Here is a 23,316-nt window from a genome sequence, read left to right as displayed (position 1 = left end):
TTGTTTTAAACAGACGGATACGGACGTAGTGGTGCTGATAACTGGAGTGCTGGTGCTGATCACTCTGCTGCCCATGATCCCTCAAGCCGGTAAACAACACCTGTGGGAGTATTTCGACATCTTCGGCCGCCTGGCATCTTGGAACCTGAAGAATCCCGGTAGGAGCTTCCGATCACGTCTTTCAAAACAAAAAGTTTTTATATGATATTCTAATTAATATTCCTTGAAATCCTTGAATTCGAAGAAAAAGTATTTGAATATCAACATAAATAGATATGGGTCATTTGATATATTTGTATTATCGTCTGTGAGCCTGCTTGTAAAGCCTCCTTGTTGTCATTATGAAAATTCAGTAAGTAACCTTGATCTGTGTCTTAGGCTATGTTGTGTTGGGTCATTGAATTTAAAGGGAATTAAGCTTGGAAAGCCCTTGAATTTGATGTTTAACAAGGTGAGGGGAACCCTGTTTTTGGCAACTTAAATATTGTATTTACTGTATTATGTAAATCTCATTTATCCAATAGTCAACCACTCTTGGGCTTGTTTGGTGTTTGCACTGGCAGTTAACTGAGCATAAAAATCCAAATGTGGTCAAAGGGGAGGAAGTCTGTGAGGACAAACAGGCTAAAACAACAACATTGTATCTCTGTTTGCCTGTTACCTTGTTGTTTGGGGTGAATTTGTTTGTCTGGAGTTCATGTTTGTGCTTTTTTTTTTCGTTCTTTGACATTTGCTGCTCTTTCAGGGCATGTTTCGGAGGTTTACCTAATCCACCTGCACGCCAGCGTCTACTCACTCTTCCACCGTCTCTACGGCATGTACCCGTGCAACTTTGTGTCCTATCTGCGCTCCCATTACAGCATGAAGGAGAACATGGAGACGTTTGAGGAAGTAGTGAAAGTGAGGATATTATCCCTTCTGCTCCTCGTCATTAGAGTTTCTGTAGCTTAATGATTACTAATATAAATGTTGTGTTCAACTTTCCGTGTAGCCGATGCTAGAACACGTTCGTATTCACCCAGAACTGGTAACAGGAACCAAGGACCATGAGCTTGACCCCACCAGGTAAGTCTCTGAAAGGTTCAGTGTTTAATCTTCTTCTCCGAGTCTGCTGCATCTCCTTGACTAATGGTGCCGTGCTTTGCTGTAGGTGGAAAAAGTATGAAATCCATGATATCGTCATCGAATGTGCCAAAGTGTCCCTAGACCCCAAGGAGGCCTCCTGTGAGGAGGGCTATGCCACCATGCCTGAGAACTTTTACCCCCAAATCCACCTGCGAACACAAGACTCCACTTCCAGCCCCTACACAGACCTCCACAGCAGCTACGGTCAGAAATCGCCTCATACATACAGAACCTGAACGATGCTTGACTTCGTAGAATGATAGTAATATCGATATTTGATATTTTTTTTACATAAGCACATGCAAATAAACAACATTTTATTAACTGGTAAAGTTGCAGTCTCATGTTAACTATTGGCTGACATACACACCGATACAATATAAATCTGTTTCTCGTTCACATTGCCCTTTCAACCCAGTGCAGCAGGTGCAAATGAATTGTTGATCAGTAAATAATGAGAATCCTGTGGGTTTAACAGTCATCTCTTCCCTTCACATGTTGTTCAAGACGCAACAGGAAGCAAGAACAGCAATTATCTCACATGCAGTGTCATGACAGGAAGTTGCAATCATCTGTAACATCAGGTTTCAGTCATGAGCATTAAAAAGGATGAGTTTTGGATATTTAGATGTCATTGTTTGTATCATGACATTAATAAAATCCAACATACTATCAAATTGAATGGAATAATGAATTTTCTGCATTAAAGTTATTAATATGCAGGTTTTTGTCTTTTATGCTGCGACTTGCACAGCTAGTTGATCAGTATCTGACTCTAGTGAGAGTGAAATCTTGTGGGCCACATTTAGATGGTCAGTGTGTATTTTAGAGTAAATAGCTCTGCCTACAGTAGGAGGAGGTTATATGTATTAAATCCTTCATCAGTATATATGTCATACCATGTAGGTATTTGTTGTGCTGTTATCTGATTAACCATTTAAGAGCACTTTTCTGTCTATAGTATGATATATTTAGTAGTTTTACATACTGTGATAAAAGAACAAAAGAAACTCTCCCTATAGAATTATTTACAGTAAGTGCTGGTTGGGCTCATGCATTTTGTTACTTAAATAATGAGCTCCAGTATCCTGTAATTATTGGAGACCAGATTAACTTGGCTTTGACCACTATATACCACCGATGTCTTATTTGTTTCTTTGTCAGAATTATTCTTTTTTTCAATTTCACTTTGTATTTCAATCCCAGTGTTTATCATTTAAAGCAACTCTATGTCTCTTTTAACGCCAGTCTGGAGAAAGATAGTTGACTGTTGAGGTATGCTTTCGTGAGATCCATATTCGATGACCATTGCCTCAAATTTTGGCCATGGGAACTTGTGATGGGCATTTTTCAGCATTTTTTCCCTTTTTACACATTACATTATTAATCAGTTATTGGAAAAAAAATAATTAATTAATTATGGAAATAAGTGTTATTTGAAGACATAGTACAGCCATTTATGCCTTTTTCAGAGAAATCCTTGTATCTTTGATATTACACATTGTGTTTTCTAACTGGTTTAAAAGGACAATCACCAAACAGCGGTGCCCCAAAGAGCCGAGAAAAACCGCAGGTTGTTAGGTGTTTCCATGTGAAGACTGATCAGACTATTTATCTTCTTGACAACAGGAAGCTCTTCTTCGACCCCGTTCTCGACTCCACGGCAGCCGTTACCCCCGCCCCTGTCCTTGCCCCCCCTCTCAGGGACACAGTCCTCCTACCGCAGCCCACAGACCTCCAGACGGCAGGTAAGATCATCCATAACACGGTCAAAAGCTGTCAGAGTCTTGGTTTAGGAGACAGGACTGGTCAGTAACGTGATCAGAGGGTAACACCAGAGGAATACATAGTTGAGCTTCTGTTTGCTGATCCCTCTTGTACACAAATCCATGTTTACCCTCTGTATATCACTTTGGATGTAGTGAGTTTGTTTTCCTCCAAAAACACAACACCCTCAATCAGAGCAGAGACTACCCTCCATGTTTTTTTAAAGAAAAGGAGGTGAACCGAACAGACAGACAGTTTTTGAGTCATCATAGCCATCAGGCTGGTAGACAGTCGGGGCAAGCTTCAGGAAATACAACACATGCCCCCCGTGCTCGTCCTGCCACCTCTCTGTAGACCCTCCCGAGGGCTGGTTGCCATGGAGATGCCGCCTCTTCCTTTCTATTATTGGGTCAGCCACATGAGGGAGGGGTCTGGGTGTTTTTCTGCCCCCTGGGGTCTGTCTGAGGATTTGTCTCTGTACTCTCTATGACCTAGACAGACAGAAAATCTGGAAAACATGAAAGGCACACAGAGTTTGTACTGTTGACTTATTATTAGTCCTGACCACGATTAAACTGCTGTGCTTGTGAGATATCACCGTCACTAACTTAATACTGAAAGTCACATGTTTCAGTAAAGTTAGCTTTTATACATAAATGCTTAAATCACAACAATACACCAGCAAAAAAAGCAAACAGGATCTTAAGCTAATTCAGGTACATTTGTCATTTAATCCCAAAGACCACACTTACATTTTTGGCCTTCTCTAAAGTGAGGTCAGAGGTCAGGTAAGGTCAAAGATTCAGCAATATGGACAAGAGAGTGATAATAATGATACGTGTGAAGACTCATTTTGTATCATCATTGATTTAGATAGATAACAACAGCCATACTTGTGTGTATGGCATGTGCTGTGTGAAATAGCCCCTCTGCTTCTATCTATTGTTAGTATTTTATTAATTAAAATGTGTACACATTTTTATTTTGTCCCTGCTGTAAAACAATACAGGAAACCTTTCAACTACTCCCCAAATCTTCCCCTCGGCCCCTGTTGGTCACTATAATGTCTTTAAACTGCAAGATTTCTGGTGTGCCACATTTCCTGAACATTTCTTGAGTGGAAGTATTGGTAGTAGTTTTGGGTAGCACAAACAAAATTCCATTTACCTCCACTGTTTTGGGGTATTTTTGGGTACTATTTGCGTGAGCAGACGCCGCTAAGAATGATGGGCTTCATGCTTCTGGTAGTTGAACTGAACTGGGTGAACTAAAGAAGAAAACATGAATATGTATTTCACAAGGTGAGAACAAGGTGCCTAACCAGGTATCCCATACACGCTCTAGATTTTTTGCAAAGCAGCAAGTCAGACTTAAAGGAATAGTTGGAAATTTTGGGAAATGTGACCATTTGATATGAAATTACAGGCGGCAGTAGGTTAGCATAGCGTAGCTAAGACTTGAAACAGGAAAACATCTAGCCTAGCTAATTTATATGTTATATGTTATATGTCATTGCATTAATCTGTATTTAATTTGGTAATTATTAGTGAGCTCTGGAGGCGGGTTTTGTTACGTTTGGACAGAGCCAGGCTGTTTCCAGGCTTTATGCTAAGCTAAGATGAATGGCACCCTATACATTTATGTTGTGTACAGACATGTCTGTGATGTTTCCTCACTCATTTTGCTGTTTGGTCTCCATATCTCTGCAGAACTCCACCTGTGAACTCAACTCTTCCTGTGGGGGGAAGGACCCTCTGTGGAGCCCCTCCTCGTTGTGTGGCATGGCCACGCCCCCCTCCTCCAGGGGCATGTCGCCTAACTTGGAGCTCTCCCACAGTGCCTCACACCTTCCCAGCCGCTTCCACTGCACATCAGGTCAGCACTCATATGATTACAATAGATTTCCACTCAGCCGTCAGTTTATCGAAGTGTTCATTATGTTTTTAACTGAGTGGCGCTCCGGAATTTTCTTTTCTTCTAACCGCGGGTTGTTTTGATCTGAGCAGGAGGGAAAGGAACGCCTGCCTCCAGCACTCCAGCCACCTCCTCCCCGCCTCCCACCCTATCAGATGACTTCCCCATAATCTCCTTACCAGCCAACACAGTCCAGTCCAGTCCACCGAGAAAGGTATGCTCTCTCCTCTCCATTTTTCCATACTTCTTGAAAAATGCTTCATCTACAAAATCCCTCGTTGTAAGCCAAATATCTCTGAACATTTGAGAGGAATCGTTCCCTCTGTACGTGTGGACAGGGGTGAGTGAACTGTTCAGGATCTGTTTGTGTGTACTTTATGTAATCAGGAACCTCCAAACAAATGTGACGAATATGCCAGCAAATCCAAATGATCAAATGTTTTCTTCTTGAAAACTCATTTCCTTGACAGCAGGAGGCAAATTGATTTATCAAGCGTGGCTGATGTCTGTGATTTTGCACTCAGAAGTGAAGCAACAGGAAGTCATTATAGTCACATTATTGATTCTCAGCAGGAGTCTGATGGCTTCTTGTCTCATAAATGTCCTTTATTCTGGTATATAAATATAAATATCAAATAAACTTCACCTGTATCCGTCAGTCATCAAAGCATTGTCAACTTGTAAATTAATGTATTAATGTTCTAAGAAACGGAAAGAGTAAGGCACTGATTTTTTTTCCAAAACGAATTCATAATAAAAACAATCAACGGTGTGACTTTGCAGGATCGTCGACAAGGAGAAAGCGGCAAGGCAACACTGGTGAGACAGGAGCAAGTGAAAGATACAGACAGGAGTGCAGAAGTAGCCACAAACAGAGGTAAGTCATCATTATTCATTTCAAAGTGAAGATTTGCTAATTTTGGATCAAATCCTCAATGTACATTGCATCAAGTACCTGAAACTTCTAGCCCTCTTTCCCCCAAAATAGTGTATGTAGTTTTAATACTTGTCTTTCTGGAGATGTTGTTTTTCTGACATCATACACCCACAGTCATGATGCAAACCTTTCTTCATCAGATGCAGGAGCTGCTGAGAACATCTCCATGACGCTGACAGAGCTGTCAGTCTTCATGAAGAAACAGGAGCTGGAGCTTCAGCTGAGAACAGAGAAAGAGAGAGAAGAAGGTGAGCATCGACTTCTTGGTACAGAGCCAGATCCAGTCATGTGCCTCACATCGTTGCTATCTTCTTGTAGTAAAATAATCCACCGAAAACATGAGGCAGACAGGCACAAAGACAAAATGGAACCACCAACATGGAACCAGCCCCGTTCTGGTCCACGTGCCTAATTTGAACTGTTCTGAGCATTTCAACCAAAAAACAAGTGTTCGAAACTCAAAATGTTGTTTCCCAGCTGACACAAACATTAGCTGGGTTTCCTCTACTTTAAGTATGAACTGAAGTGGGAGTGTCATTCTCTACCTGTTATGTGTTGTGCCTCCGTGATTCCAACTGTTGGGTTCAAAACTGGTGGAAATGTGGGCAGGTTCGCTAGATAGCACCAATGTTCAAATAGTCTTGAATGGAGCTGATTCAGGAACTAGTGCTAATTTGGTGGTGGTTGTGTTTTTTTGTGCGTTTTAACAGCTGAACAACAAAATGGCCTCACTCGAGTTTGCTCATCCCGAGCATGTACCAGTTCCAGTAAAAAATAAAACAAAATAATTTTCCTTTTTTATAAGAAGATGGCAGATAATTATTAATAAATAAAACAGAAATGACTAACCTAAAATATAACTATGCAGACACATTTTAAAAAAACATAAACGTCAAATGAAAAATGAAGACATAGAAAAGAAAAGAAAAGAAAAGAAAGGAAAGGAAAGAGGACCTGGGATCTGTACAAATTCTGTCTTTGTTTGACTACAACCTGTTTATGACCCTACATTTTCCTATGATCATCAACCACATTGTTTCATGGCAGAGTCAGTCAGTAAAGTGATTATTTTAACAGAACTCAAAAGTCTGGAACTGGATCAAATCTTTAAACGCGAGAATTCATTCTTCTGTTAAGCTAAATGAGCCTGAGCTCACGGACTAAATATGCAGGATGCTAACACATCCCTGTTTACATCCCTGTGTGTTCAGCTTGCTCTGCACAGTTATTGGTTTAAATCCCACTCGAGCCACTTGTACTATAAATAAATGCACCTACAGTACTGAGAACCACTCGGATAAAAGCATCTGCCAAATGGCACCGGCTCTGCTGTCAAAGCTAGCTGCTAAGACTTAAAGATTTCTGTTCTCTTCAGGGAAAAAACTGTAGTTTTTCAGAAGGTACTTGGCACTTCTCGTGCCTGCAGAAATATTTAAGCACAGACATTGACATTCAGAACATACATGCAGGTTTAACTCCACCACAATCCTCCATATGTTGTTTCTGCTGCAGCTGCCATCACAGAGGAGCTGCTGAAGATCACTGAGGATAAGCAGGAGCTGTCGGGTCTGAGGGGCTTCGACTCCCCTTTCTATCACACCACCGAGACCTTGACTGGCTGTCAGGCACAAGACAAGACCCTCTCCAACGCCCAGCCTGGAGGCCATGTCCGGGACACCCACCATGTCGTATCGACACCAGACAAAGCGGAGAACACGGCGAACACCAGCGGCGCTGGGAGTGAAAGAGGCGGAGGAGGAGGAGGAGCAGGAGGAGACAGCAGGAGTTCAGCCCTCGGCCTCGAGCAGTCCTGGTCCTTCCAGTCATGTTTCACACCCATCGATCACCACCTGCACCGGAGCCCCTCCGCCCCGGACGACGACGTGGGCAAGTTTGGGATGTTCTCCCCGAGCCCGTGCAGCAAGACCCCGGCCCCGGTGCCCTACGAGTCGTTCTTCGACCTGGCCCTGCCCAGGGCGGCCTCGCTCTTCGTGGGCCAGAAGACATCGGAGGCAGTGCACAAGGCGACGATGGAGAGGCTGTCGCAGTGGGAGGAGGGGTTGGAGGACGGGGAGGAGGAAGGGGTAGTGTCGGCTTCACCACTGGAGGTGCTGGATCGCCTTGTTCAGCAGGGGAGCGACGCCCATGATAAAGTGCTCAAGAGGTATTTGCACAGTCTGACTTTTATTCAGGTTTTCTGGCTTTTATTGTTGTTGTTATTTTTATTATCACCATATTTGTTAAGGGATTATTTTCACACCCACTTCCACCTTAACAGGGTCTCCATCATTTGTCATTTCAACAAAATTCCTTAAATTCTGGTCATGCACTGGCTCATTTTTTCTGTTAACGACTGAACACGTGTGCAGGATTGTGCGGCTGTGGGAGGGTTTTTGCTGTGCGAGTGCTCTCTAGTTATGTCAGTGTGAAGCTCATGTTGATCACACTGAGGAAACTCAGGAGTGTGTTTTGATGTTCACTGTGCAGAGCCTGCCTGGGTTGTTTCCAGTCTATTACTGCAGCCGAAAGGAAACACCCAGTTGAGAACAAGTATGACATTGTTCAGAATCCGCCGCCCCCTTTTCTATCCACACATACACACACACACACACACACACACACACACACACACAGAGTGAGCCGGTCCTCTGAGCCAATAAAACAACAGCAGAGAGAGTGTCAGCAGAGTCAGCGCTGGCCACAGACCAGTCTGGCTTTGCTCACTTTAGTTGCTCATCACCTCCACATTTGACTGTCTTCATCAGAAACCAAGACTCTGAGTGAAAAAAATGACATTATGGGCACATATGGAAATAATGATGATTATCTCTATCAATACATTACGACAGATTTTCATCCCTCTCGTTTTTTTTAGTGTTTCAGGAGAACAAAAGCATATACAGTGGGGTCCAAAAGTCTGAGCCTGTTAGTTGAGAAATCTCTCATTTAGTTTTTAATGTAATGCTATGAAGGTGAAAAGTTGCATCTTTGAAAAATGTACATTAATTTCTTCTGCCATAAACCTCCAACTTGATTTTCACTAAATAGCACTTTTTTTCAGTCATCCTCTCTGAAATTGTGTTACTTTTTGAGCCAACCCCAACATGTTTGGACTTGTTTCCATCCTGAGAAGTGGTTTAGAAACTGCTCCCCGTCCTCTGAGATCCTTCTTTTGACAGTACTTGTGGAGTCTTGCGTTGTTTATTTAGCAAATTTTATATCTGCGATGAAGTCGATTTTCTACCTCTCAGGCATCTAAGCTTGATGTGTTGGTCTTCTTATGGTGTGGTCACTTTGCGCTGCGCCCATAAACGTCAGCCAGTCTAGTCATGATTTGACTCAGAGAAAGTGCCTATATGCTTAGAATGACTTGTGACTTCTCATTTCACTGTACGAATCCTCTAAAAGTATGATTATTCCTGGTTTGTGTGACAATATTAGAGATTTTCAATGTGGTCTCAGACATTTGGAGCCCACTGTATCTTTCTAAAGCAACATCATTTTGAATCATTTAAAAAAAAAAATTGGGAAATACACTATTTTGCTTTTTGTCGGGAGTTGACGAGGAGATGATATGATGTCCTTTAAATATGAAGCTAGAGTTAAGAGACAGTTAGCTTAGCTTAGCATGAGCAAGGTCTGGGCGATAACTGTGATATTTATAGGCTTTATTATGATACATACATCATGTCAACCCACGTAAACTCACCATAGACCGTTTTTACACTTGTTGTTTTTTTTTATTGAATTAAACAAACAAAATATAATTTGAATGAATATAATCAGTGAGCTTTACAGATGGACAGAGCTAGGCTTGTTTCCTGCTTTATGCTAAGCTAACTGTCTCTTAGCTGTGTTTAGATATCTTCATATTTACTGCACAGACACGAGATCCTGACACATGGGGACCGTATCAACATAGCTTTGTGTGTGCTCACCTGCGCTCTGCTCTCACACCCTCTGCCCATGTAGTGTAGTTGAGTCTGTGCTGTCACGGCTGACCTCAGTACCTGCAGTGTTTCCTTTTGAATGTCTTGCAGCAGTGGTGGCTAACAGTGAGAACCTGGTTTCAGACATGGTTCATGTTTTGGACTACAACTAACGCCAGTGAAATGAGGCTACAGACATGCTAATGTTTAATTCTTTTTTTTCCTCATTTCCTAACAGCAGACTCTTTCTAAAAGACTCATTTATCGCCATTTTAAATTCTACTGGTGCTGTTTTCTCTACTAAAATGATCATATCATTAACACTCTCTGACTGACTTGAATTATTGTAGAGCAGCTTAACAGAGAAGCATCCCGCAGAGATCGTTCTCATGAAATGTTGTTTTCATTCTCTCCTTTCACAGATTACCTTTGCCAAGTAAGTCAGCTGACTGGACGCACTTTGGAGGTAAAGCACTCACACCACAACACTGTCTTACACTGATAAAAGAAGCCACTATGATGCTGCAGATGGAGCGTTATTTAGGCATGACTAGTGATTCGTCACGAGCTCCGAGACGTGAACAGCGTGTTAAAATGTTGGCCGGCCGGACAGGGATTTTGTTCATCTGAGGTTTATCAAAACACACAAGCTTCCCACAGTCACGCAGAACCTGATCAACTCAGAAATTCCAGACTCGGACATTTAGAGATTTCTTCGCCCTCTATTTACCTCCTGCTGCACCCAGTCGACCGGAGCAAGAAGCTAATGTTTTCCAGCTGCAGCTCAAAATAATACAGGAAGACTCTGTGTTTCTGTCAAAACTCTCTGCCAACTCGTAATGGCCGCTCATGAATTTCATCATCTCCCCTGGTTGACTGATAGGAGTCATGTAATTTAGATTGAATCGAAAACAAAAGTCCACTCAGAGCTTTTGGCTGATTGTCGTCAGCTCTCCGCAGGACTGTTAAGGTCTTGGATCAAATTATCAAGAGAATTCTTCTCTCAGTGCTCTTCCTCTGCCCTTCGTACATGCTAACAAGTGAAACTCTGTGTTCTGTTTCGTTGGGTTGAAGAGCACAGCATTGTTGACAATTTAAATATCTTGATCATGTGTTTAACTTGGTAAATGGCAGCCTCAAAGTCAGCCAAGCAGGGTTGCAAACATCAGATCACTGTTCAAATGAAAAATCATGTCAGATGAATGTGGATCAATAACGTGGTCACTCTTAAACAACCAGCAGTGGAGCTGGCCAACAGACAGCTGGGTAGGTTGCTTCTGCCAATGCCGTTGACTGTATTTATATCATACTTTTCTAGTCCTACCGACCACTCTTAGCAACCTGCATTACATGATACATGGGTTTTGGGTCGTTCAACACCGGGCTGCAAAAATCATATATCATATATGTACTGCATTATGTTTTGTTATTTATTTTCCTGGAAATGTCAGCCATTAAATTACATATAACATGGCAAATTATTTCACATTAACATGGCAATCAGTACATTTGATTGGTTACGTCATGTATGGGTCAAAGGCAAGTTTTTTTTACTAGGACTGTTGGAATAAAGGCCCACAGACAGTGAGGATAATGGAGACTGCAGCTAAAAAGCTAAATTCAGCTGAGATCTGTCTGCTCTTTTAAAAGTGTTATTTCTAGTTGGTCAGTGTGCAAGACTGATCAGCAAATCTTCCGTTTGTAGAGCTCAAAAACATTTATATTGTTTGCAGTGAATGTAAGTTAACACCAGAATCCTCTCAGACTTATTTGCTTGGCGAAATCCCAGCTTTGTATTGTTCATGCAGTCATTTCTCCTCTTCTACTCTCATCACATTACCTGTGCTGTCCCGGTGTTCCACACTTGAGAAATAATTAAGCCCATTTGTAGCAGTGTGTATGTGTGTCAGTTGCGTGACCGTGTTAATTACATTATTATTACCACGGCCCTCCTCAGGCTCGGCTCCGCTGGACGAGCTTCACACGCTGCGCAGCCAGCTGCTCCTGCTGCACAACCAGCTGCTGTACGAGCGCTACAAGAGGGAGCAGCACGCCGTCCGCAACCGGCGCCTCCTCCGACGCATCATCAACGCCACTGCACTGGAGGAGCAGAACAACGCTATGGCAAGTTTGCATGTGCTCATTATCACAGATTAGCCCTGTTTAAGTATTTTTAGAGGTATGCACCGATCACTGAGGCGCTCGCAGCGTTTCATAACTCCAGCTATCAAATCAGTCGGGTGTCATCTGCAGCACGTAACAGAAAAAAAATGCAGCTGGAGTTGGTTTGTTTGCGTCTGAGACAGAGGATCGCTTTTCAACAAGTGATGGTTACAGAGGCACCATGAAGGATGGTTTGTCTCCAGAAATGAAATGTAAACAGGGGTGGAACACTGACACATTTGTGCAGATAAGAAAATGCGGTTTGTGAAGAAAAATATGTGTTTCCTCTCCTGCCCTCACCGCAACACCAGCTGAACCATTTCAGAGATAAAAAAAAGCACAAACTGCTGAAAACTGCCTTTAAATATCTATTAATATAGACATTTTTAAAACTCCTGTCCACTCTGTACTCAACTTGTATTTGTATCTTTATCTGTGTGTGCAGAAGGACCAGCTGAATCTGCAGAGTGTGGACATCTTGTCTCTGAGGGAGAGCCTGCAGGTGGAGCAGCAGCGGTACCGGCAGCTGTGGGACGACCGGGAGACGGTGGTGACCAGGCTGCACAGTCAGATCCGACAGCTGCAGCAGGGGCGAGACGACTACTACACCAAGAACCAGGAGCTCCAGGTGCGCACACATCCACAGAGATATACATTTTATACAAATACAATTCACTTTTAATGAAATATAATTGTCGACCTAGTCACCTACATAACATATAATTGATTGATTTTGACTTGTGTCTCCAGAGCAAGCTGCAGGAGTGTCAGAAAAGGATGGATGAACTGGAGGCGGAGCTTCAGAGGGCCAACAACAAAGTCTGCCACACTGGTCACCTACTCAACCAGATGACTATCAAGGTACCAGAGCCATGGTTTGATTTAACGCAGTATTTACTCCATTTCAGACTGGTGACAGAATATATTAACAAGCCCTTCTTGGGCATTGAATAAGTATCATCGCTGGCTTTATCTATCTGATTAGTTCAAGGAGTTTTGTCATTCAAACAAAGGCAAACAGGGCAGTTTTATTTGGGTAGCCCCTCTCAAAAACAGGCTCTGCATGAGGCAGAGAAGTGCATTACAAAACATTAAAAGGCCGCTGCCCTTCAGGCTTATCCAGTGTCAAATTTGAATGTATGGCATTCACATGTACAGTATGTAGGAATTGGGCAGCACAGAATTAGGCGGGCAGTCGGGTCAGACTTGGGGAGTAACAACAGCACAAACCCCCGTCCTCGTCCTGCCACCTCTCAGTAGTATGTAGTCTGTCCCAGGGCTCGGTTGCCTTGGAGATGTTGTCTCTCCCTCTCTATTTTTGGGTCAGCGACGCGGGGGGTTGGGGTGTTTTTCTGCCTCCTGGGGTTTGTCTGAAGTCTGTTTTGCCTCGTCTGACCCAGACTCAACTGAAATCCTGACAAACAAGAAGCCGTTGATTCAGGAAACGGGCATTTCATATCAGAGTGCGTCCACACAGTTGATTAAAGGTCCTTATTTATGATATTCAGATTGTGTGGGGACTGATTTCTTAACATAATTACAATAGTATGGCTGTAGTATGTGTAACATTTCTCTTGGCACAGTCACTTTCTGTCATACAGTAGCATTTATTTCAGACCAAGTAGCTCCTTAGAGTGATGTGTATACTAAAATATCTGCTCATTTGCTGCAGCTGATGAATCTTCATTGGTTTCTGCGAGATCATTAATGGCTAAATCTGCCGTGCTTATTGTTGATGTATTTCCCTGTACTTGTGGACAGGTTTGATTTGTAGCGTAATTGCTGTTTTGCCCTCCGTCGTCATTGTTTGTCTCGTGTGTCCTTCAGCTGAGCAACAGTGAGAGCACCCAGCAGCAGATGAGCTTCCTGAACAAGCAGCTGCTGCTCCTCGGGGAGGCACATAAGCTGTCCATGCAGGAGTTACACCACACAGGCGCCGATAACACAAAGGTACGGTGGAAGGAAGTGTGTGTGTGTGTGTGTGTGTGTGTGTGACAGATGCAGAGAACTGCCGAGACGACGTACTGAGGTGAAAAAAGGTGCACTAATTGGGTTTGTTGGGCTTCGAGTCAAACTGTCCCTCTGAAGAGTTTTAAGCTTTGTTGTAACATCATCTGTTTGGATAAGGTCCCTCTGGGTATGGTCATATTTTACTTCAGAGTAGTGAGAAGGTAGTTTCAATTGTATATAAATCATTTCTAATAAACATTGTCTCAGGCTTTATTGTTTGAAATGTATCATTAAACTCAGCGTGCATGACATGGAAAGCAAATCTAAAGAGTGTGATTTGTGTGATTTTACCTTGAATGAAGCCTGACAGGTTCTGAATCTGACAGTAACCTACCGGACTCGCAGAAGATTTTGGTTTTGGTCGTCTCACGTAGAGCTGAAACAATTAGTCGCTTATCATTAAACTATGTTGGTAATCAAGTTATCACCTTTCTTAATATTTTTTAGCAAAAAAAAAATCACACATTCTCTGTTTCCAGCTGAATGTCTTGGGGTTTTTGGAGTGTTATAGAACATATACAGTATGCAGGTTTTTTTTAAACCCAGGTGAACCTGCTAAAAATAGGTGATTACCTCCTTTCCCATTACCCGTAGATGATTTTGCCTCTCTGTTTTTCGTTTTCTTTTTTCTTTTGTGTCACATTTGACGTCACGCGCAGGAATAAAGAGAGCGGTATAAAGCAGCACGGAGGCCAGTGACAATGTTTGAGTTCCTTTTTTATTCTTTTACTTTAGTTTCTCTTTCAAACTCGGACTGAACAACGTTCGAGTGCTTCTTGAAGGGAGATAGATGGAATAGTGTTTACATGCACAGTCCTTAATTTCCACCCGCGTCATAGCGTTCACATCAGAAAACGTCAGAAAATTAGCGTGTCCACACGTATCTTGTTTTTTCATTAGTGCCAATCAGACCTGGATCCAAAAAATAATCAAGACTACTGCAGAGTAATTTGAGTAATTTTTAAAACTCCCACTGAAGACAAACACCAGATATCAATGTTTTTTTTGTCCAGTATGGAAAGTATAACAGAAAACAAGCAATTTACTGACATCACCTTTGGCTTTAGGACATTTCTGATGTCCAGAGCTTCTTTGAATGCACCAGAAAACACTTGCATTATAAGTACTGCAGATAATGGTAAAAAAAATAGCATTTAGACAAATAGAGATGTACATTGAATAACTCATAGCTGAACAGCCAAGTGTTTGCTGAATTTTTTTTATAAAAATGCTCCACAATCCTTCGTCTGTCCTCTTTACTCTCTCATATGTTTCTTGTTCCTTACTGCTCTTTGTGCCTCTTTGGACTATGTCTCCACCCCCCAGGAGGCCCAGATGCTGCAGATGTCTTATGGGAAAGAGGTGGAGACGCTGCGGCAGAACCTGCTGGTTCAGGGTCAGAAGCTGGAGGCAGCGCAGCAGAGAGTCTCCGAGCTGGAGACGCACCTCTCCAAGAAGGAACACCTCATCGTCGAGCAGAAGAAGTTCCTCGAGGATGTAAAATGTCAAGCGAAGTGAGTGTGAACCTCAAAATAAGCTTGGATTGGAGCTTCTAAATCAACAGGACATGAATCAGTTTTCTAAGTTGATGAGTAGTCACGTATTCTCTTTTTATCTGCCACATCTCGTGCCTTCTCTTGGCATATTTACCATTTTCTATATTTCAATTGTTCCTACATTCTCCTTCTCACATCTTCTTTTCCGGTCTCGTCTTGTCTTTTTCATTGCAGGGCGGAGCTGCAGGCCTCAGACAGCAGGTATCAGGCTCAGAGGAGAATCACTCAGCTGCTGCAGACCGAACTTCTTCAGCTTTACAGCAGAGTGGAGATGGAGGCTCCTTCCAGCACCGCCACCGGTTCACCACAAGGGGGCAGAGCTGACCCACACAATCGTGCTGACTCCAGGTCAGACTCAGACTATTTTTAGTATTTATTATTTTTAGTGTACCTGATTTCATTCGTTTTATTAAATGATTTTATCAGGTCTGATAGTCCAGTTTGCAAAGTACTGGGTTACACATTGTTACGTACTTTCAGGTGGGTTTGAGTGGCCTGTCTTCTTGTGACAGTTAGGGCTATATAGTAGTTATCTAAATCTATTTCCAACAGACATTAAGAATTATTAATTATGTTAAAAAATATTAATTATGAATATTTTGTCCTCCACAGTGTCATCATGCCAGATGGACCAAGTAAAACTCACACCAACGAGGAGGCGGATAGCAGACCACCACACGACTCCCTTCGGGGCAACGGCAGCACTTTATCGCCAGGGCAACCAAAGGCGAGCAACTCTTCCAAGACAACAGCCAACTCCATCAACGGCAGCCAGGATCTGGCCCCGCCTCTGCTGGTGGAGCCCTCCCTGTCCTGTCCCCACACTAACCCTCTCGCACCCTTGCCCCCCGCCGATGCGCCGCTCACCGTGGGCTCCTACCCCAGCGCCAAGAGCTTCCTGGGCATGAGGGCGCGCGAGCTGTTCCGCAACAAGAGCGAGAGCCAGTGCGACGAGGAGCCACCGCCGCCACGCCTTGCCGGCCTCGCCCACGGCCTGAAGACTGAGCTGTGCGTGGAGCCGCCCTGCCCTGGTTATATCGCCCCCGTTGTACCTGCGCCTTGCCCCTTGCCGACTCCACCACCCGTCCCGGCCCCCGCCCTTAGCCCCGCCGCTCCTCTCACTGTGCCCAAGAAGGAGCCCCACTCTGAGCCCAAGCAGCGGGCCTCCAGCCAGGAAAGCCCCCGCAGGAAGGCAGGGGTGGGGTCAGGTGGAGGGCGGGGTCACGCGGGGTCAGGGCGCCCCCGGCAGCAGCAGCTAAAGATCATGGACTACAATGAAACACATCACGAGCACAGTTAGGGGCACAGAACTGAGCCGGGGCGGAGGGCTGAGGTGGAGAGACTGAAGTTTAACGATAAAGAAGAGCTACAAATCAGCGAAAGAGTAACATGTCAGCAACTCTTTGGAATTCAGTGTTATATGTCCCATTACTCTGAGTGGACAACAGGATTTCCCCCAGTGTTTTTGTTTTTTTTGTTTTTGTTTCTTATTTTTAAAGTCTGACTCATTCCCATGAGATTTTTGATAAGGTTACAGGGATACAAATTCAATGAGGTGTTACCATGCTAGACTTTGGTAATGAAAGAAAGATGTGATCAAAGTTATCCATTATTTAATGCGACACTGTGAGCCTGACATTTAAAGGGTCAGTTCACCCAGACAAGAATAAATGTACATTTTCTCACTTAACTCTGGTTGTATCAGCCCTGCAGATAGTTCAGCTGTTATTCGTCCAGATTTTGTTTTCAGTGTGTGAGATCTCTGCCTCCACAGCCAACACAAAGGACATGAGTGGTTTTCTGTTTGTGGTCCTCACAGCATTGAAGATTACATAATAAAAAAAACTCTGAAATGGCGTCACTTACTTTGGGTAAGCCACAGACCTTTCTGAGAACACTTCTCATTACAATTGCTTTCTACTGAAGAAATAGTCCCTTTTGAAAATCGGTCGCAGCGAGGTCTGTGGATTATCCAGAGTAATACGAACACCGTTTCTGTAAGTTGTTTAGATGTTAGGTTAAGCAAGTTCCTTTCACCTCCATTATGTTGGCTGTGGAGGCAGGAATCTCAGAGACAGACTCAAAACTTGGACGTATAAAAGCGAAACTATCATGCTCTATGGAGCTAAGTGAGGAAATGTCTTTTTTGTGATGTGGGTGTACTGACCCTTTAAATGCTTCCAATTCTAATCAAATCAGACATTAAACACCAGAAGAGATGTTACATTTGTCACCGTCACCTGTTAGGTGTGCTGTGGCGTTGACTGAAAAATGTTTGTGAGATCAGAGTGCATGTTGAGCGAGTGTTACATCACAGTGGAGGAGGTGATCGGTATGTGTGGTTTGTTCGGGGGAGTGTGACTTTATCGTTGCCGGACTGAGTTGGAAAACTAACATTTCCGTTCAAAACTCCTTTGCGTTTTTGTCCAAAATAATTCAGGAGGAGAACGTGTTTTGTTTACGAATGTGTGTTAGTGATGCAATCATGTTTCAGCTAAGATGCAGTGAGAAAAGTGTATGAAATCAAGAAACTGATGACATTTTATGCATTTTTTTTTATAAATTCCACATTCCAACGTACCTTTTATTTTTTATTTATTCAACCGTGCAGGATGCCCACAAGTACATATCCTAAATTAGAAGCAGACCTGGCAAGTAACACAAGCCCAAGCGATTAAAAAAAATCATCTTTCTGTTAAAGACGACCAGCTGATCGCTCTGAAGTGCCATGCAAACATTTGTGTTTTGGCTGAATTCAAACATCTCTCAACAGAAGTGTTGTTTCTCACGTCGCGTGTAAATTCAGCTGGTACAACCTGGAAAATTAAACCAAACACACCTTGTTCAATCAGGTTCCCTTCTGCAGGTCTGATAAAACGCAGAGTTACCTCGTTTCTTCTAGGCATTAGAAGTAAACTGGTTTTTGAAAGTCGTCTAAATCCTGTTGTCCACTGGGAACTCCTGCTGTCACTTCCTTTTGCCTCGCTATCTAAAGCATGTTCAACAATCCACTTTAAATGCCAACCGTAGTAACTACAGCAGAACCAAGACAGAAGGTACAATCAGCACAAAACTGAAGAAACCAGGACTCTGACTGGAGCTGGAGAATCTGGGACAAAAAGGAAGTTCTTAAAGCAGTGGCTTGTGTTTAACTGTGAACAATAAAGATCGTCTTCAATGTTTTGCACTACAATTCTGAGTGTTGCTTATTTTTGCTGCTGAACGTAAGCCCCTCCGTTTGGTTTGTGCCTCTGTGGAGATGAAGCATCAAGGTGTTTTTTCTTTTATTACCAGTGAAGGTCGAGTTTGTGTTTGGGACTCAACACTTTCAGATGTTTGTAGATGAAAAGAGCTGGTCCATCCTCGTAAACTGTGGAGAAATAGAAAACTGATGCACAGAGAATTAATGATTGTCTTTGATCAGCCCCTTGATATTTGGCCAACCTGGGTAAGAAAGCACTAAAAACTATTTTAATAATCAATTTGATTTTCAATAATTAATTTTTAAATGTTTTGTTCAAATACTTTGTCGTTTTTTTTATGAAAAGCATTGTTTTGACGTCTGTATCGAACTCAGATATCATACAGACACTGATGTAAAATATTCCGTGTCCTACTTGTGATACAAAACTAACGATTACAAAAATCCTTTACAGTCAAAACACTAAATGCTGCTGCTATACTGCAGTAATTAGTAGTGGTGGTGTGATCAGGGGTGTAGGACTGGGGGGACAAAAAAGGGGTTGAGCAAACATACCAGAATGAATAGAGTGGTGAGGCAATGACACATTTTTGTAGGCTAACCCGGAAATTAGCATCGCCCTGGATTTTTTAATTGGATTTTGGAATATCATCAAAAACAAGGACTGTTTCAATCACAGGTTTATAATACATGATCTGTTCAGCAAGATAATCTTCACAGATGAACTCCACCTTTGTGATTTTTGAAGCGTAAACTAAATTGCTGCAAGTAAAAAGCTAATGTTGGGCTATAAACGGACTACATGCGGTCGCATGACTTCAACATCACCACTAAGCGTCTTACTTCACAATTACTAAACACATTTTAGAGTTGGAATAGTTAATAGTTAAAGTCGGCCTGACATTTATTGTCCGTGCCACCTTCTGCAGTCTCATTTAGCCACTTGTTAGCAACCTCCGATTTGAAGACACTAACAACTCAATAATTAAATTATGGGACATTTAATGATGTATTTTATGTCGCAGAACAAAACGTGTAAATATCTGAATCCTGTGGTAACCACATACCTTATTTCAGGCTTTTAGCTGAAAACCAATTCAGAAAACTGGTAGACTTTGAGACGAGGGAACTGGAACCTGATCTCCAGGTTTTAGGACTACAAACTACACCACTCTAGCTGTGGACGCAATGAGGGGCCCATAGAGGAGGCCTCTGCCCAGCATCTAGAATTTTGTGCTACACCCCTGGCCCTGGGTATATACAGAATTATTAAAATTTCACATGACATGTTAACCTGTATAAAAAATGCACCATTACTTTGTTAAGTATTGCTGTAGTTAAGTGGTTCCTGGAGAGAATGAATGCTACACTGGCTCTGTTGCATGTTAACATTAATCCCACTGTCATGTCTGTCTGTCAGCTAAATATGAAGCTACAGCTAGAGCCCTGTTAGCTTGGTATAGCATTAACAATGGAAACCACCAGCTCAGCCCTGTTCAAAGGTAAAGCAGTCCACCTGTCAGCTAACGTTATTTGAAAGCTCATTAATTAACACATATGGCGTTGGTTTAATCAGTATAGCTGAATTTAGGTAAGCTAAAATAAGCTAACCGCCTCCTGGCTCCTAGCTAGCGTTATGTACGTAATTCGCAGTGGTACTGGTCTTTTCAACTAGCGTAACTCGTCAAGAAAGCTAATTAAGAGGCATATTTCCCAAAATGTCGCACTCTTCTTTCTGTAAATACAGAGGTGAGTGTTAAACAATTTTATATTAAGTGTCATTAAGAAATGGATGATAGCTAATGTGTCTGGACAGAGTTTTAAGCTAACGTTACTGAAAGTGGTTGTCACTTAAGCTAAGTAAAATAACGCCATACGAGCTTTATTAGGGCGTTTAATGATTACTTTTTAAAGTAAGGGCAGCTTGTATGGCATCATATAACAAACACAGTTGTGCTTTAAATGCTTTCTTTTCCCCTCTGTAACCTTCTTTTTCATTTATTGACCTACAGTTCATTGTTTGACATTTTGAGAACAGCCCATCTATTCTGCCAATTCTCCAAAAAGCAGTCGAGTACATCTCTGTCATCATGTTCACCACAGATACTGTAGGTGTCCCTGTTTCCATGTTGTTTGTATTTACTTTAATTGTGCTGTTTGTTGTCTTGTATCCACCAGAGGACACTGTTGCTCCAAAAACTAACACCTGGGCTGTGCAGCCATGTTGGGATCAACAGGTAAGGCAGGCTGGTAAATATGGTGTTACACAGTAGATGATTGAAGATGATTCAGATCCTCAGGCTTTTAATGCTGCTGTTCAGATCGATATATGGCAGCAGTATTGATGATATTGATGAGAAGTCTCAGTATATGTATTTTTTCTTTGATATATCAGCTCACTTGAGTGGCATCACGCCTTTTGAAAAAACAAACGCTTCTCGGTGACAGCAGACAATAAACTAAAACTAGAAACATTACTGATGCTTGAACAAAAGTTTCTTTAAAATCTGTCTTTTTAATGAATGCATTTTTTAATTTTTATTTTACACAAATGAGTGTATATAGAATTTTTTTTTTTAAAACTGTCATTTTGTGTTTGTATGTTTCATGTGTGTGCTTTCTGTATGTACATACGTGACTGTGTGTGTGTTTCCTCAGCTCCCTATTCCCCGGGCCTTGCTGCTAACTCTCATCCTGCTTCCAGGACTGAATCATTTTTTGTGAGTATAACCGACCAAGTATGATTAGTTTATCAAACGCGTGCATATGTATTTCACGAGAGAGAGAGAGTCCAAAAAAAAAAAAAAAAAAAGTGGTATGATTAATTTACCAGCATTCCGCAGGGTCAAGGAAATTGATGCAGGATAATTGGGCACATAGGGAATCCTTGGCAATTTGTGCTTTCAGACTCTACTTGAGAAATTAGATGTCAGTGCAAATGTGAAATTGCTCCTCAATGTTCTCAAAGATTCCATGAAAATTTAAACATAAATCTTAAGTATTTCAAGCAAAGGGATTCTTTCCTTTTTTTGTGTGCCAACTTGAAATGAAGCCCTGTGAAAATGATCTGAATGAAGCGAAAGTGTATGGGGGGGGGGAGACATCCGAGCTTGTGTAAAGTTGGGGCTGCACTCCGAGGAGGATGTCGGGGCTCTTGCTCTCGGTAAAATCCTCATGCAAGAATTCATTAGATTCTTTTTGACAGGAAGTAAAGTTTGAATTCATCTGAAGACGTGTTATTATAATATTCAAGATATGTACACCTATAATGCAAAATGTAACTCAGGCGGTGCGGTATAGCCTACTTTTTTTTTTTCTCCTCGTCTTTCAGTGTAGAAGTGAGAAGGTACAAACGTACGACACATGTGTTATATGAATGAGAATGAATTACACAGGAGTGAATAATTGATATAATGGAGTATATATTCATCAAGTTCAGGAGGTCATTCATTGATGAAGTTGCCGTGTGTATGTTTCAGTCTGAAAGAAGTTAGTTATTTTATTTTGAAAAGCACCCTGACTCTGGTAAACCACTTAATTTTTTAAAAGCGTTTCCTACGCCGTGGTCATCAACTACATTTGATCAATTTAGCTTCAATTACAAGGATTACTGAAAATTAATAAATCATCATCATCACCGAGTCTGATCAAAACTTGTGGGAAATTTTATATTCATGCAAGATCAAGATAAACTGATCGCTTAAAAGTCTCGCTCCAAACTCCTAGTTACATTTAAATGTTAGTGTTTATTCCTCACGGACACGCAGTGCAAAAGAAAATGCTAAACAAGAATATTTTTGGTAAGCATACTACATACTGACACTCTGGAAAACGGCTTCATTTGTCCTCATTAAAAGCTTAAAAGTCCATGAATAAATAATCATTAAAGAGGATACTTTTTTTCCCCCTTTTTTATCTTCGGCCTTATGCAAAATACACTCACTGACTAAATAAATATGCTCCATAAAGGCTGTTTAGAAACGTGCCCTCCCCCCTCTACTTCCACATTTAGATAGCTGACATGCACCTAAAGATCAGATCCTACATTGGCTGTTGGTTTTGGAGGGAAAAATTGGACCTCCGAGAGTCAACTTAACGCAATTAAGTGAGGATGATGAGTCTTTCTCTCTCTGTGCCGCTTGAATCAGTAAGCAAGGCAGAATCAAAACTTAAAGGCGAGAAGAAAAGAAAAGAGCGGGAGATGAGCGAGCACAGACCGGTCCCAGCGGTTTAATTATTTTAATTATCTCTCCTCTTTCAGCTTTTCTAAAAAAGAGGCCATTAAAGGATGCCCGTTTGGGTTAATCTGATTAAAAAAACAAGATGGAGGGAGAGATGAAAGGCTGCAGATGTCAGTGCTAATCAGGGGAGTTAAAACTGCTATTTGTGAACTGGGACGGTTGTTAAAGTGGGTAGAAAGTGCGTGCAGTGTGAGTGTTTTTTTAAATACGTTTTTCCTCACTTCAAAACACCTCCTTCCTGCAGCCTCTGTTGATAAACTCCCTCTCATGCATCTCCTCAAACTAACGCCATGTTTGATTCTCCGCCGCGCTCTGTAACTGAGCTGGCAGCAGGTCAGGCAAACACAGCGCGACTGGAGAGGAATAGTAAAAGTTTAAGTTTCCTCCCCGGTGATACGGTTTCGTTTTTCATAAAGGAACACGCCATTTGAGGAAGTGATGAAAGCAACATTAGCAATTAGCAGCACCAGAG

At 42.1% G+C, this 23,316-nt stretch overlaps 2 protein-coding genes across 7 annotated transcripts in view; both read left to right on the top strand.

Moving 5' to 3' along the window:
- Nucleotides 1-18,594, top strand: part of tsc1b (TSC complex subunit 1b) — a 29,680-nt gene extending 11,086 nt beyond the window's left edge. The window contains exons 5-23 of one of the 2 annotated variants that reach the window (XM_084382460.1): nt 14-158; nt 746-900; nt 992-1,065; nt 1,151-1,329; nt 2,755-2,873; nt 4,602-4,767; nt 4,899-5,020; nt 5,590-5,683; nt 5,884-5,991; nt 7,256-7,907; nt 8,231-8,293; nt 10,095-10,138; nt 11,630-11,796; nt 12,281-12,463; nt 12,586-12,696; nt 13,663-13,785; nt 15,172-15,359; nt 15,576-15,749; nt 16,014-18,594. In XM_084382460.1, the coding sequence (XP_084238586.1) occupies nt 14-158; nt 746-900; nt 992-1,065; nt 1,151-1,329; nt 2,755-2,873; nt 4,602-4,767; nt 4,899-5,020; nt 5,590-5,683; nt 5,884-5,991; nt 7,256-7,907; nt 8,231-8,293; nt 10,095-10,138; nt 11,630-11,796; nt 12,281-12,463; nt 12,586-12,696; nt 13,663-13,785; nt 15,172-15,359; nt 15,576-15,749; nt 16,014-16,701 (3,555 nt within the window). In that variant the 3' untranslated portion in view covers nt 16,702-18,594. The remainder of the gene's footprint in view (nt 1-13; nt 159-745; nt 901-991; nt 1,066-1,150; nt 1,330-2,754; nt 2,874-4,601; nt 4,768-4,898; nt 5,021-5,589; nt 5,684-5,883; nt 5,992-7,255; nt 7,908-8,230; nt 8,294-10,094; nt 10,139-11,629; nt 11,797-12,280; nt 12,464-12,585; nt 12,697-13,662; nt 13,786-15,171; nt 15,360-15,575; nt 15,750-16,013) is intronic. The other variant, XM_084382461.1, reaches the window with a different exon arrangement.
- A 1,413-nt stretch (nt 18,595-20,007) lies between these two features.
- Nucleotides 20,008-23,316, top strand: part of LOC311275498 (uncharacterized protein) — a 50,438-nt gene continuing 47,129 nt past the window's right edge. For 4 of the 5 annotated variants that reach the window (XR_014624873.1, XR_014624874.1, XR_014624875.1 and 1 more), the window contains exons 1-3: nt 20,008-20,105; nt 20,782-20,840; nt 21,262-21,323. Coding sequence is in view for 2 of the 5 variants with exons in the window: in XM_084384113.1 (XP_084240239.1) it covers nt 20,075-20,105; nt 20,782-20,840; nt 21,262-21,323 (152 nt within the window). In the remaining 3 variants the exon portion in view is untranslated. Of the gene's footprint in view, nt 20,106-20,220; nt 20,353-20,781; nt 20,841-21,261; nt 21,324-23,316 lie in introns of those variants that run through there. The other variant, XM_084384114.1, reaches the window with a different exon arrangement.

This window comes from Pagrus pagrus (genome assembly GCF_965226575.1).
Source record: "Pagrus pagrus genome assembly, chromosome: 19".
NCBI classification, from domain to species: Eukaryota; Metazoa; Chordata; class Actinopteri; order Spariformes; family Sparidae; genus Pagrus; species Pagrus pagrus.
Note: the sequence above shows the minus strand (reverse complement) of the source record. Positions and strands in the feature narration are given on the sequence as shown.